This window comes from Phaethon aethereus (genome assembly GCF_964289735.1).
Source record: "Phaethon aethereus genome assembly, chromosome: 2".
Taxonomy (NCBI): domain Eukaryota; kingdom Metazoa; phylum Chordata; class Aves; order Phaethontiformes; family Phaethontidae; genus Phaethon; species Phaethon aethereus.
In genome coordinates this window covers 27,546,383-27,558,365 of record NC_138582.1, presented here as the reverse complement: position 1 = coordinate 27,558,365, position 11,983 = coordinate 27,546,383, and the positions used below count along the sequence as shown (strand labels likewise).

General features: G+C 41.3%; 1 protein-coding gene across 1 annotated transcript in view; it reads left to right on the top strand.

Moving 5' to 3' along the window:
- Nucleotides 1-1,987: 1,987 nt before the first annotated feature.
- The window catches only part of TMEM67 (transmembrane protein 67), a gene marked incomplete at both ends in the record, with an annotated part of 43,059 nt that continues 33,063 nt past the window's right edge, over nt 1,988-11,983 (top strand). The window contains 7 exons of the mRNA XM_082015260.1: nt 1,988-2,171; nt 4,663-4,751; nt 6,219-6,312; nt 7,765-7,864; nt 8,327-8,396; nt 8,504-8,578; nt 9,332-9,394. Coding sequence (XP_081871386.1) covers nt 1,988-2,171; nt 4,663-4,751; nt 6,219-6,312; nt 7,765-7,864; nt 8,327-8,396; nt 8,504-8,578; nt 9,332-9,394 — 675 coding nt within the window. The remainder of the gene's footprint in view (nt 2,172-4,662; nt 4,752-6,218; nt 6,313-7,764; nt 7,865-8,326; nt 8,397-8,503; nt 8,579-9,331; nt 9,395-11,983) is intronic.

Genomic DNA, 11,983 nt, shown 5'->3' with positions numbered 1-11,983 from the left:
TTCACTCAAAAAAAAAAAACCCCACACCTAACAACTTGCAAACATTGTAGGAAACTAAGCCTGCACTGGACTGCTATTTCTACGACAACATTTGAGATATTACATAGCCTGCATGCAGGCTAGAAAGAACACCCACAGAAATACCGCAACTACAAACCTGGACCAATATAAGACTAACCGGTGGATCAGAGAACAATTTCTTGCTTTAATCTTCTTCAAAATAAGCCTTAACAGTCTCAGTAAACTGTTGCTAACGTCAGTTTTCACATTGCTGAAGGAAGACGCGAGTGAGCGCTGCAGCTGGGCCCGCTGCACAGCCGGCTTGAGCACGGGGCCGCTTCCGAGCGCTGCGAGCAGGAGGAAGGCAACGAGGCGCCCCGCCGCCAGCTCGAGTGCCGGCCCCCGCCGGCCCTTACCCCGCTCCGACCATAGACGGCGCAGCACAAGCCCGGAAGGGGCGAGCGGGCCGAAGCCGGGGGCCGCGGGGTGAGGAACAGGGAGTGAGGAGAACGGGCTAAGGGGGAGGCCACCCCGCGCCAAACCCGCTCCCGCCCGCCCGAGGCCGCCTGTGATCCGACCCTGTGGAAAAGCCCGGCCTCCCCACGGCACTGGGACACGGCTGAAGGGAAGCACCGGGGAGGGAAGGGTGATGGGCAGCCAGGCGGCATGAGGAGGCCGCAGCCCAGGGAACTGCCGCGCAGCGATTCCGCGAGGGTTGAGCTGCCGAGAACCGGCTCAGGGCGCGAACCCCGCATCCTTAGTTACACGCAGCGCCCTGGGAAGCCGGGCGTTCTCCCTCGCGTCATCCACCCACCGGACAAGTCACTAGGACAAGCTCGGCGCCGAGCCCCGCTCCCCGCGGTTCCACGCACAGCACCACCAAGATGGCGTCCTCCGTCGCGCTCTTCCCCCCCAACACTGTGTGGAGAAGCTGCAGTGCGCCTGCGCGACCCCCTCCCCTTCACCCCTACGGTTGAACCCGCACAAGTCCTTCCGGCCCCCTCTCGTCCCACGGCGCCGAGCGCGACACTATATGCGCATGCTCCGAGCGCGCGACTCCCCAGAACGCTGCCGGGAGGTGGGGCGGAGAACCCTTCTTTCGTAACCCTCGTTTCTGTGAGACCTGCGCAGTCTCACAAGCGGATCGTTTCAATACGCATGCGCGCCCCTTTGGCGCGGGGAGTGGGTCAGTGCTTGCGGCGATGAGGGGCGCCGGGCTGCAGCTGTTGCGCATGCGCTTTTGGCCCGGTGGCAATCCCTAGAGCATCCATATAAAACCACGGTTTATACAGCGGACAGCGTCACTCAGATCACCGTTGCTTTGGCGTGTTAAGCGTTGTTTTCAGTCTCTCATTTCTATTAGTCCCAGTGCTTCCCCAGCCGAGGAGGAAGATGAGCAGGAATGAAGGCAGGCCCGGTGGGGCCCAGAGCTGTCTGGCCGGAGCCGGTGGGTGCCCCAGGCACCCGGGAGGTGGTTGCACCCGCTGCTGCTCTTCCGGGGCCAACGGCTACAGACACGATTTTTAAGCTAACTTGGGGCTGGCTCAAGTCTGGGTTTTAGGGGGAAAGGCAGGCAAGAATAGAGGGAGGTAAGAGGAGGAGGAAAGGTGTAAGGCTGTGTACAGGGAAGGGGAGAGGCAGGCTACTTTGGCTGTGCAGGTGAGGTAGTTATTTTATCCTAGTGTTTATCCCACCTGCCTTTCCCTGTCTTTTACGTATTCCCCCGTCTTCCTAGGCTTACTCTGTACTTCTCTGCTCCATTTTGATGGATAAAAATCTGTATTACTTGTGGTAGACTCACCTAGTAACTCAGCCTTCAAAGACTTGTGGAAACGCGCCGAGGAATAAAAGCATTTGGCGCGATGAGCTCCAATGCGCGTGCCCCGCCCGCCCCACGAACGCTTTTCCTCCTGGAGGGGGCCCTCGCGCTTGCCGTACGAGAGGCGAGTGACCAATGAGGGCGCGCCGTAGGAGGCCGCGGGTAGCCATGGCGACGCCAGGGCGCGGGGCTGCCGCCGCTCTGCTTCTGGCGGCGGCGGTGCTGCTGCCGCCCGCCCGCGGCTTCTCCCTCCCGTTCCAGCGGCCCGCCGACTGCGGCGACACCCGCCACTTCGACATCTCCCGCCTGGCCTGCGGGCCCTGCGGGGCCCACCAGCACCGGAGCGCCGGCGGTGAGCGACCCGGCCCTACCGCGTGGGGGGAGGCGGGGCTGCCCTGGCCCGGTGGCCGTGCGGGGGCTCGGGCAGCTCCGCGCTGAAATCCGCCCTCGGCGTCGGGAGGTGCAAAAGCTGGGCCTCAGATATTGGTGGTAAAACAGATGAGCTCGGGCAAGCCTGAGAAGGCAGCGAAGAGGGCCAGGATCCCGCAAAGACCGAAGTGGGCACAGCACGACTTTGATACCCGTTTTCAGAGAGAGATCCCCGCGAAACCTCTGTAGACCTTTTTTTTTATAATTATTCTTTTCTCAGGCTCTTGTATGGTTATAGGTGTTATAAATTTACCTGTCCAATTGAGTGACAGAGGCTAGTCAATTAGAAATTTTTGATTTATTAAAGCAAGCGACCAGTAAGCAAAACAGCGCTGGGCGACCGGGGAGTCTCCTGCTCCACCAACGGCCGGCAACTTAACAGGTCTTTCAGTCCCCTCTTTATACCTTTTTTTCACTCGCGCCTTCTCTCGAATCTTCCAATTGCAATCTACTCCGGTCTTGTCTGGGCTTGTTTTGTCTTGTTGCCGGGCTTGTTTTGTCTTGTTGCAGGGCTTGTTCTGTCTTGTAGCCAGGAGTATTCAAGGTGTTAAGCACCGATTTCTTACTATACAGTTCTTTCATTCTTAGCATTACCATCTAAACTTTAATGCTTTAAGAAAACTTTAGCAAACATGGTTCTAACACATATCACAGGACTTAATTGTATAACACCTATACACAAAGTTTGATGAACAAAACAGTTTACAGTTTATCCCAATAGGTATTCACATTTTCATCAGTAAAATTCCAATTCGAATTTCTCGAACGCTTCCATAACTTGAAACTCCCTTGTCAGAAGTTGACTGAGATGTTAGGTATCAGAGATTTCCAGGCTGTGTGCATGCTAATCCAAGTCCCTCATGGGAACTTGGAGCATGCACAACACACATTGACAGTACTAAATGAAAAATACAGATGGTAGTTCACTTTCTTTAAGAGATAAGATGATATGCCAGTGTCCATTTTTTTATAAATACACAGGCCTAGAAGGAGTGGGTGTTCTGTGTACAGAAACAAATTTGAGACCAAGACCCAACAGCATCTTTCTTCAGACCTGGTTCGTCTAGTCAGATGCAGTGATCTGAATGGCTGTGGTCACAACTGCTGCGTAAAAGCTGGTCACCTCTCCTTCCACCATCATGGTATCGTAAAAGAGTAACCCATAGTTTCATGGCAGAAAAAATGCACTGTAATAGTTTTCAGACCACCTGATAATGTGGGTGTCTAGATCCATAACTCCTTTTTAGGCTTAAATCTTCCTCTAAGTCAAGGGCTTCAAGGAGCGATAAATTGCAGGGGAAGGTCAAAGATTTAATTTTTTCTGCAACATCTGACTGGAGCCCTGTAGGTAGCTGCCACTCAGTCTTCTGGTTCCATTGTGTCTGAATTCCACTTGGGATTGCACAAGTCTGCCCATGCATTCCATGGCTAGCTCATCACTGTGGATTCTGCTTTCAAGCAACATGTTTAAAAATTTAGGTATCATCACAGTGAATGTCACAACTCAAGTCTCTTCATTGATCTAATCCCGTTGGGCTTTTCCTTCTTTATAGTTAAATATGAATTGGTGAACATTTTGACTAATGTTGTTTCTGTAAAACTGTTCTCCTGAGCATGTACTTTAAGGTTACAAACCTTTTCACAGAATATTACATTATTTTTACATGCGCAGTTCAAGAAGCTTAAATAATAATAAATACAGTTTATTAGTACCTAGAATCAATTTTGATTTGTAGTGTGTGTTTAAAAATACAGAGAGAGGTCCATGATAGTGAGACTGAAAAAGTTTCTGAAAAAAAGTTGTTGAGCCCTAGCAGATGTGTGCTATAATGTGCCTTAAAAGTAGTGTTTAATTTCATACTAAATGTTAAATAAGTCACTGAAAACCATTCAGTATAAAGCTTGATCCCCATGCACAATTTTAAAAGCTTTGGGCTTAAAATAGCTTTACAAACTACAGTTATATTTTGAAAAACCTTTGCATATAAACATGTTTTGGTTTTATGACTGACCTCCTATTCAAAGGATAAAAACTGTATACAAACATACAATGCTGGTGGTGTAGAGAGGATGGCAGTGTGGCAAGATTTAGAGGGAGAGATTATATCTTGTTAGACCAACCAATGCAGTTAAAAAAAGCCACAAAAACACAAGCTCTCGGCTCCTGTTTCTCCCTGGTGTATCAGTCAGCCTAGTAACATTTTCCTAAAACAACTTTGTACAAACTGTAACCCAAACATTTCTTAAAAAGCAAGATGATTTCCGTGCACATCTCTCTCAGATGTTTTATTTGTCTGTCTAATAATCTATACTGATCTCTTGAGAACAACCGCAGTTATTCTTAGTATTCTGTGGGAAAAAAAAAAATCAATTTCATATAAACTAAAAGTGCATTTGGTTGGGTTTTTTTTCAGGTAGTTCATGTGTATGTCAACCAGGATACAGGATGGTTTCCAGTAATGGTGGGTCCTCCGTTATTTGTGAAAAATGCCCAGAAAATAGGGTAAGTATTGAACTTTTCATACTTTGCCATAATAATAATAATTTTTTTAAAAATATTAAATTTCATCCTGACTGCAAGTTATTTTTCATTAATTTAAAATTATTTTGCATAGTAGTCTTGCTTGGGAATTCATAAGACCATGCTTAATAGGTAGTAATTTTTCTCTCTTTGGAAGTGTTTATTACCATTATTTTGCAGGCATTTTTTCATTATAAATTTGACCCCACAGACAAAGTAAGGATATTTTAAATGTTTAATTTCTTTCCACTGCTTTTTTTTTTTTCCCCTGCTTCATGTTATGTTATCCGTGCCGGGAGACCACTGTTTTATAGAATACCAAAGATGCTTTTCAGCTCAGAGTTATCTTACTTGATTATTTATATAAATCCTATTATTTTCATATTTAGCCTGTATCTTTGTAGTCCCTGATACTTTATCTTTTTACTTCAAAATGAGCTGCTGCTATTATGTTGCTTTAATTATATATATCTTTGTAATTTGGTCAGTTCTTTCTACCTTTCTTGACAGATTAAGCTATAATTTTGGGTCATATTCACAGCATTGAGCCAGAGGTTCCAGGCTTAACCAGCTTTTTCCCGCTGTAGTAAATAGAGAAATAATTTTTCTCCAGCAAGAACAACTTTTCAGGATGAGAGCCTTCCTGAATATTTCTTTCTCTCCAATATCTGTAGAAGAACTCTCAAGAGACCAGCTTAGTTGCATAAGTTAGGTGTTTAATGGCTAATGGGTAATGTAAGTACATTTCCCTCTTCTTTCCGTCTTCTGGCTGCATTAGACAAGGACATGGACAAATATCCATTAGTGTTTTGATCATTCTGCTGTTTCTTTGTCTTTCCTGTAATGGCAGCATTCATCTTTGATTCTATGGCAAGGTTTATGCAAAGATAAAATTATGGTAGTGGAGAAGGAAATAACGTGTATCACCTGAGGATAAGCAGTATCTTCATTTTCCTCATTGGTTTTGATTAGTAGTGCAGCTACTTCTGGTGTAACCTAAGTGTGGCTGTGAACTGTTTAGATATGAGCAAAATTCTGTGCAGTTACATAAGCTGCTTCACTCAAGACTCTTCCATTTCCATTACTTCTGTATATTTATATGCACATGTCTATTTATGCAGTTATGTTTATACATTTTTTTTCAGTGTAGATCCTCTGTATCTTTTTTAAACCTTCCACTTTTAATAAACTCTTATCTTCACTAAAGGGTGTTAGCTAATGGGTTCCGAAAAACTTAAGAACACTTTTTTCTAGTCTATGTCTGCATAGGAATTACTTTTGCTAGATTGTTTATCTTTCTTTTAATCTTTAAAAGCTTCATGAATGTTATCGATTTTGTTGTATCTGAACACATTTTCTAGTAAATAATATTTGGATCAGGCATTCCTCACAGATACTTGGTGATGTCTGTATTTTTGGAAATTATAGTACTTTTACATTTTATTTTAGAATGGAGTTACTCAAGATGGGTGGAACTGTATTACTTGCCCTAGGGGCCTAACTTCAGAAGGAAAATGTAAATGCCTCAATAATGAAATATTAGGTAAGAAATAGATGCAAGTTATGAGATATTGGTGCTTATTTTAGATATTTGAGTTTATTAAGGCATGCTCTTCTGTTAAGTAAGAAAGGAAATTTAACATACATTTACATATCTAATGTAAAAATTTAACATACTTCTTGATCTTAAACCTCATTCCTGAAAGACAGCAGATAAATCTGTACCATTATTAATTGCAATAAAAACTATTACACAGACATTCACAAAATGAATACTGGTGTATCACTTCCTTTAAGCTGGCTGGCACTGGGTAGAGTCATTAAAATTTGGATAAAAATGATTTTGATTAGACTAAGAAAAAACATCAAAATATTTTGAAGAGTATAATGTGTAGGTGCTTCACAGTACAAGAATTATACATATATGAGTAGGTGGAACAGAACAGCCTGAGCAAACCAAACAAACTACTGTGCATTAATATCAATGGATTTCATGCCTCACTCTCTGATTTCCTGCGACATCCTTCCCTATATCTGTGCTTCTTACTTGCTACTCTCTAATAGTTGCAGATGAATTTCAGTAGGCACAGAAAATTAATCTTAATATTAACTTTACTGTCTGTGTTAACTATAATTTTTATTATCTTGCATAGTAAAAAACTTGAGAGCAAAGTATAAAAAAGGGTGTAAAACAAAAAAGCTCTTGGGAGCTCTAGTTTTCCTTATTTTCAACGACACAGGATGGAAAAGACTTTCTGTATGCCTGTAATTATTTGAATAAGTAGTACTAATGTCCACTTTGTTTACATTTCTAACAGAGTATACTGGAGAATCACTGTTTTCCAGATCATTAATTTAAAACGCATCTGTAAAAGAGTAAATACCAAATAGTCTCCCTTAAACTTTATGAGAGTTACAAAACACATTCCGAGCCCTTATGGCAAAATATTGAGAGGAAAGCTGATTCTGTAATTTAACATGCAGAATGAACATCAGTACTTTAATTCTTTTGATTCTCTTTGTATCTTTTTTTAAATAATTAGACTTGAAATCTCTTGCCAAATTATTTAATTGCTGGAAGATGCGGTTTTGAAACTTTGAATTTGTAACATTTGCATGAATCATTTCAGAAGAATTTTTTTTTTCCCCCAGTAATTTGTAAACTTGATATTTTGAATTTTAGCTTTGCAGTGAAGTCTTGGTTTGAAATAAAACATTTATTTAGAACAAATAACAAAGGAACAGCAATCTAGACATGAAATATTGCATTTCTCATTAAAAATAGACTGCATGTGCATAGGTATAAACAATGCACCTATACATGTGCATTTATTGTGGTGTTATTTGCAAGTTGTGCTCTTGACTTTTTTTTAATAAAATCTTTGCATTTACTTTATATCTGCACATACACTTCATTTTTTCACACTTTTCTTAACCTGCTTGACATACTATGCCTCATGCAATTTTATCACAGTTGCTTTTCTTTTCCACTTAGTGGAAAGAAGTGTCGGTGGCATTTTGCTTGCTGAAGCATTGTGCATTCATTGTGATGGAAGTGAGCAATCCTTCTCTGCTTCAGATGCGTCAGGAAATAGGTGAGATAGGATTCTTTTCCTTTTGTGATGATAAATTTGAACGTGTTATGTTCTGTTTAAATGGAATATTCTTGAGGAACAGTCTGTATCTTTGGGATGACAGTTTTAAAAGCAGTGACTTGGAAATGCTCAACCCAATATCAAACTCAGTATGTTTTGTGTTCGGTGAAGTCCTTATATGACCAGCAGCTTGGTTTGATTGTTTGTTTAGCTTTAGTGTGACTACAGGTGGGCTTTGGATTGAAAGCAGAAACAGAATTCTTCTTTTGATAATTAACTATTTAATTTCCTTTCTACTTCGCTGACAGTAGAAACAAATCCATAATGTGTTTTGGATTTCAGTTCAAACTAGTGAAGATGCTGACAGTGTTATCAGGCATACAATGTAATCAGCTTTCACTGAGTACTAAATCTCATGCTTAACTACATTTTAAGTGCATTCTTCATGTTTGTGATCTACAGGTGTGTAAGATGTGAACAAACATTCATCAATGTAAGCAAGTCTTGTGACTGCAGCAGCCCAAATATTTTAGTAAGTAGAGGAATGCTTCTTGTATTGAAGCTCAGAAAAAGAAAAGTTATGTTGACAAATGTATAAATTTCCATTTTTTTATTTCTGTGTTGTTTTTTTTTTTTCAGACTGGGGGTTTGTGTTTCAGTGCTAGTGACAGCTTACCCCCAAAGGGAGTTGCAACTGTTCGTTTTGGACAGCTGGTTAGTGTGTTTATTCTAAAACATTTTCAAGCTATCTCATTATTTACTTTCAGTAAGTGTTTTAAATTCCATTCCTGAAAAACAAAGGTGGTGGTTTGTTGTCTGATCACGGTGATTGCGAGGTAATTTGCATCAAGATAAGAGTGTAGACATGTAGACCAGGCAAGCATTGTTCTAATGGAATATGTTTAAGAAAATTCATGCCCTCTTGGACACTGAAAAAGGGAAGTAATTTACATGAATTTAGTATAAAAACAAGTAGTATGTGGGCTATTGTATTAATTGTATGTATTTAAAACACACACATACCACAAAAACATGCTGAAGAGTCCGTGAGAGCCTCTGGGTTTTTTTAATTTTCTTTCTTTTTACTATGTAAAATTGGTATTCATATAAAATATTGGAAAGAAGATAGAAGATTGAAAGAACATTTTTAGTTGTCAGATGGTTAGAGCTGGTAGAAGAAAATGGACACCTATGCAATTTGAGATTGTATATGAAATTGTTGAACTCCTCGAATTTCTGCTCTTCTTCTCTATATTTTGTCTAATTAAGTGAAACAAATTATTGCATCACAGGTGTGTTTTGAACTGAGCTGATTTGATTTAGACTTAAAAAAAAGACTTGTCCTTAACAAAGGACAGAAAGCTCTTAGAAAAAAATACATAACATCTTTTAGCTGACAATTTTCCACACTGTTATGTTATGGATAAATTGTTCTGAACAGACAGTGAATCAGTTCCTTATTCACAGGGTATAACACTGACATCGGCATGGTTTCTGAAAAACCTGCAATCCTCAGCCTCTGCCTGTTGGGTGAGTTTCGCTAATATTTGCAGTTTGCTTTTTTTATACAGAAGCGATACTCTGTATAAAAGCATGGTACTGTAGTTTTTGGAATTTAGCTTGCTTATTTTTAAAGAATCTGATTTTGAGATGACAATAGATCAGAAAGAAATACATATACAGAATGTTTAGGAAGAATACTGAACGCTAGTCACTATTAATGCAAGTCTCCAGGGTTGGACTCTTCACAAGGTGAATGATGGTAAACAATAAATCATGCAGTGGGCAGTAGGTATGTGAGCTGTTATTGAGTATATCCAGTAAAGGATCACTCAAAAAATTAACTTGTTCCGTATTCAGTATTGATTGGCAGCTGCTCTTTACCTCTTATTTGGCTTTCAGTTTGTCATTCTGGTTTGTGATGGAGAAAGATAATCATGTCACCGAAATCGGGAATAAACCTCGTAACACCAATGTAGTGTTAAAAGGCAGACATTCTTTATTCACGGCGCTGGGAACACGGGGGATAGCTCCTCCTAAATCGTGTTCTAAATTTCCTGTTGGATTCTCTGTTGACAAAAATATTGCTGGATTAACAATCGGTGTGGTTTTCAATTCCACATCATCTTGTTCCAATAGGACAACCTGATGCTTCAGCATTCTGCTGGGGGATAGCCAGTGACCCCCCTTTTGCTCTAGAACAGTTATTACCATATGTGGTACGTGCACCACCATCTTTTGACCCATGGTCAGTTTTCGAGCAATACTGTTGCTGCTACAGCACGTAAACATCCTGGCCATCCTTTACTCACGTTGTCAAGTTGTTTAGAGAAGTACCTTACTGGTTGTTTCCAGGATCCCAGCCATTGCATCAGCACTCCAAGAGCCAGATGTTGCCTTTCATGTGCAAACAACTCAAAAGGTTTGGTCACATCAGGTAATCCCAGAGCAGGTGCCATCATTAATGCCTTTTTCAGTTCTTTGAATGATTTCTGACATTGAGGTGTCCAAGTCAGATACTGATCCTTGGATTCCTTTAAAGCCTCATACGGTGGCTTTACATAAAATCCATAATCCAAAATCCAAAGTTGGCACCACCCAATCATTCCCAGAAAAGTTCTCAATTCTTTCGGGCTACTTGGTTCAGGAATTTGACAGATAGCCTCTTTTCTTTCATTTCCCAATTGTCTCTGTCCTTGGGATATTTCAAATGCCAAATTAATTACTGTTTCTTTTCCTATTTGGGCCTTATTTCTGGAGACTCTATATCTTCCTTGGCCTAGGAAATTTAGTAAACTGGTAGCAGAACACTTTTTTGGTCGTGTCTCTTCCATAACTCTAATTCCTTAGCCAATTGATTCCCAAATATCATAGGGCTATTTTTGAATCCTTGTGGAAGTACAATCCATGTCAATTGGGTCTTTCATCCTGTGGCCGGACTTTCCCACTCAAAAGCAAATATGTTTTGGCTGCCTATATCTAGAGGTATGCAGAAGAAGGCATCCTTTAAATCTAGTACAGTAAACCGTTTATGTTCCTCTTTCAAAGAAGTCAGTAAAATATATGGATTAGCCACTACAGGGTGTATATCTTGGACTATCTGATTTATAACTCTTAAATCCTGAACCAATCAGTATTCCTTGCCTCCGGATTTCCTCACTGGTAATATGGGAGTGTTATATTCTGATTCACACTCTACCAATAGTCCATATTCTAAAAATTTTGTAATCAACCCCTCTAATCCTTTTCGAGCTTCCCACTTAATAGGATATTGTTTTTGTCTTACCAGTTTGGCTCCAGGTTTTAAAATCACCTTTACCAGCTCTGCCAATTTAGATCATCCCAGAATTCCACTTGCCCAGACCAAAGGAATAACTACATTTTCCACTTCTTCTGGAATCCGTTCTTCCCTGTAGGAATCCTGTAACATAAACACTCTTGCCTCTATGGTTTTTGATTCTGGTATTAACAATTTAATCTCTCCGTCTTTGAAAGTTATTTGTGCATCTAATTTACTCAATAGATCTCGTCCTAACAAAGACAGTGGACATTCAGGCATATACAGAAACTGGTCAGTTACCCATTGTTTTCCCAATTTAAACTTTAATGGCTCTAAAAATGGCCAATTTTCCTTCTGCCCTGTCGCACCAACAACATCTACTGATTTGTGACTAAATCCCCCTTTGCATGTATTCAATACTGAGTAAGTAGTCCCAGAAACTCTATTTCTTCATTCCCTAGCTTCAATGTAACCAGACGTTCAGGTAGGGTTGATTCCCCTGGTCCCCTTCATAGTTCTTCATCCAGAGTCATTAATTTAATTGCCCAGAGAGCCGGATCTAATTCTCCTGCCTTAGGACATTCTCTTTTCCAGTGCCCACACTCCTTGCAAACAGCACATTGAAACTCTATTGTTATATACAGCCCAAGCAATTTCAAGCATTTTACCTTAGCCACCCTTTCAGGATCCTCCCGATAGGTACCTGCAGTCTCTTTCCATGATCTTAAATCAGTAACTGAAAAAGGAACTTTCACTACCACTGGACCATCATTCCCCACCGCTTCTCAGAGAGGGGCTTGGAGGGAAGCTAGTCTTACTTCCCCCCTCCTTCCCCGTGT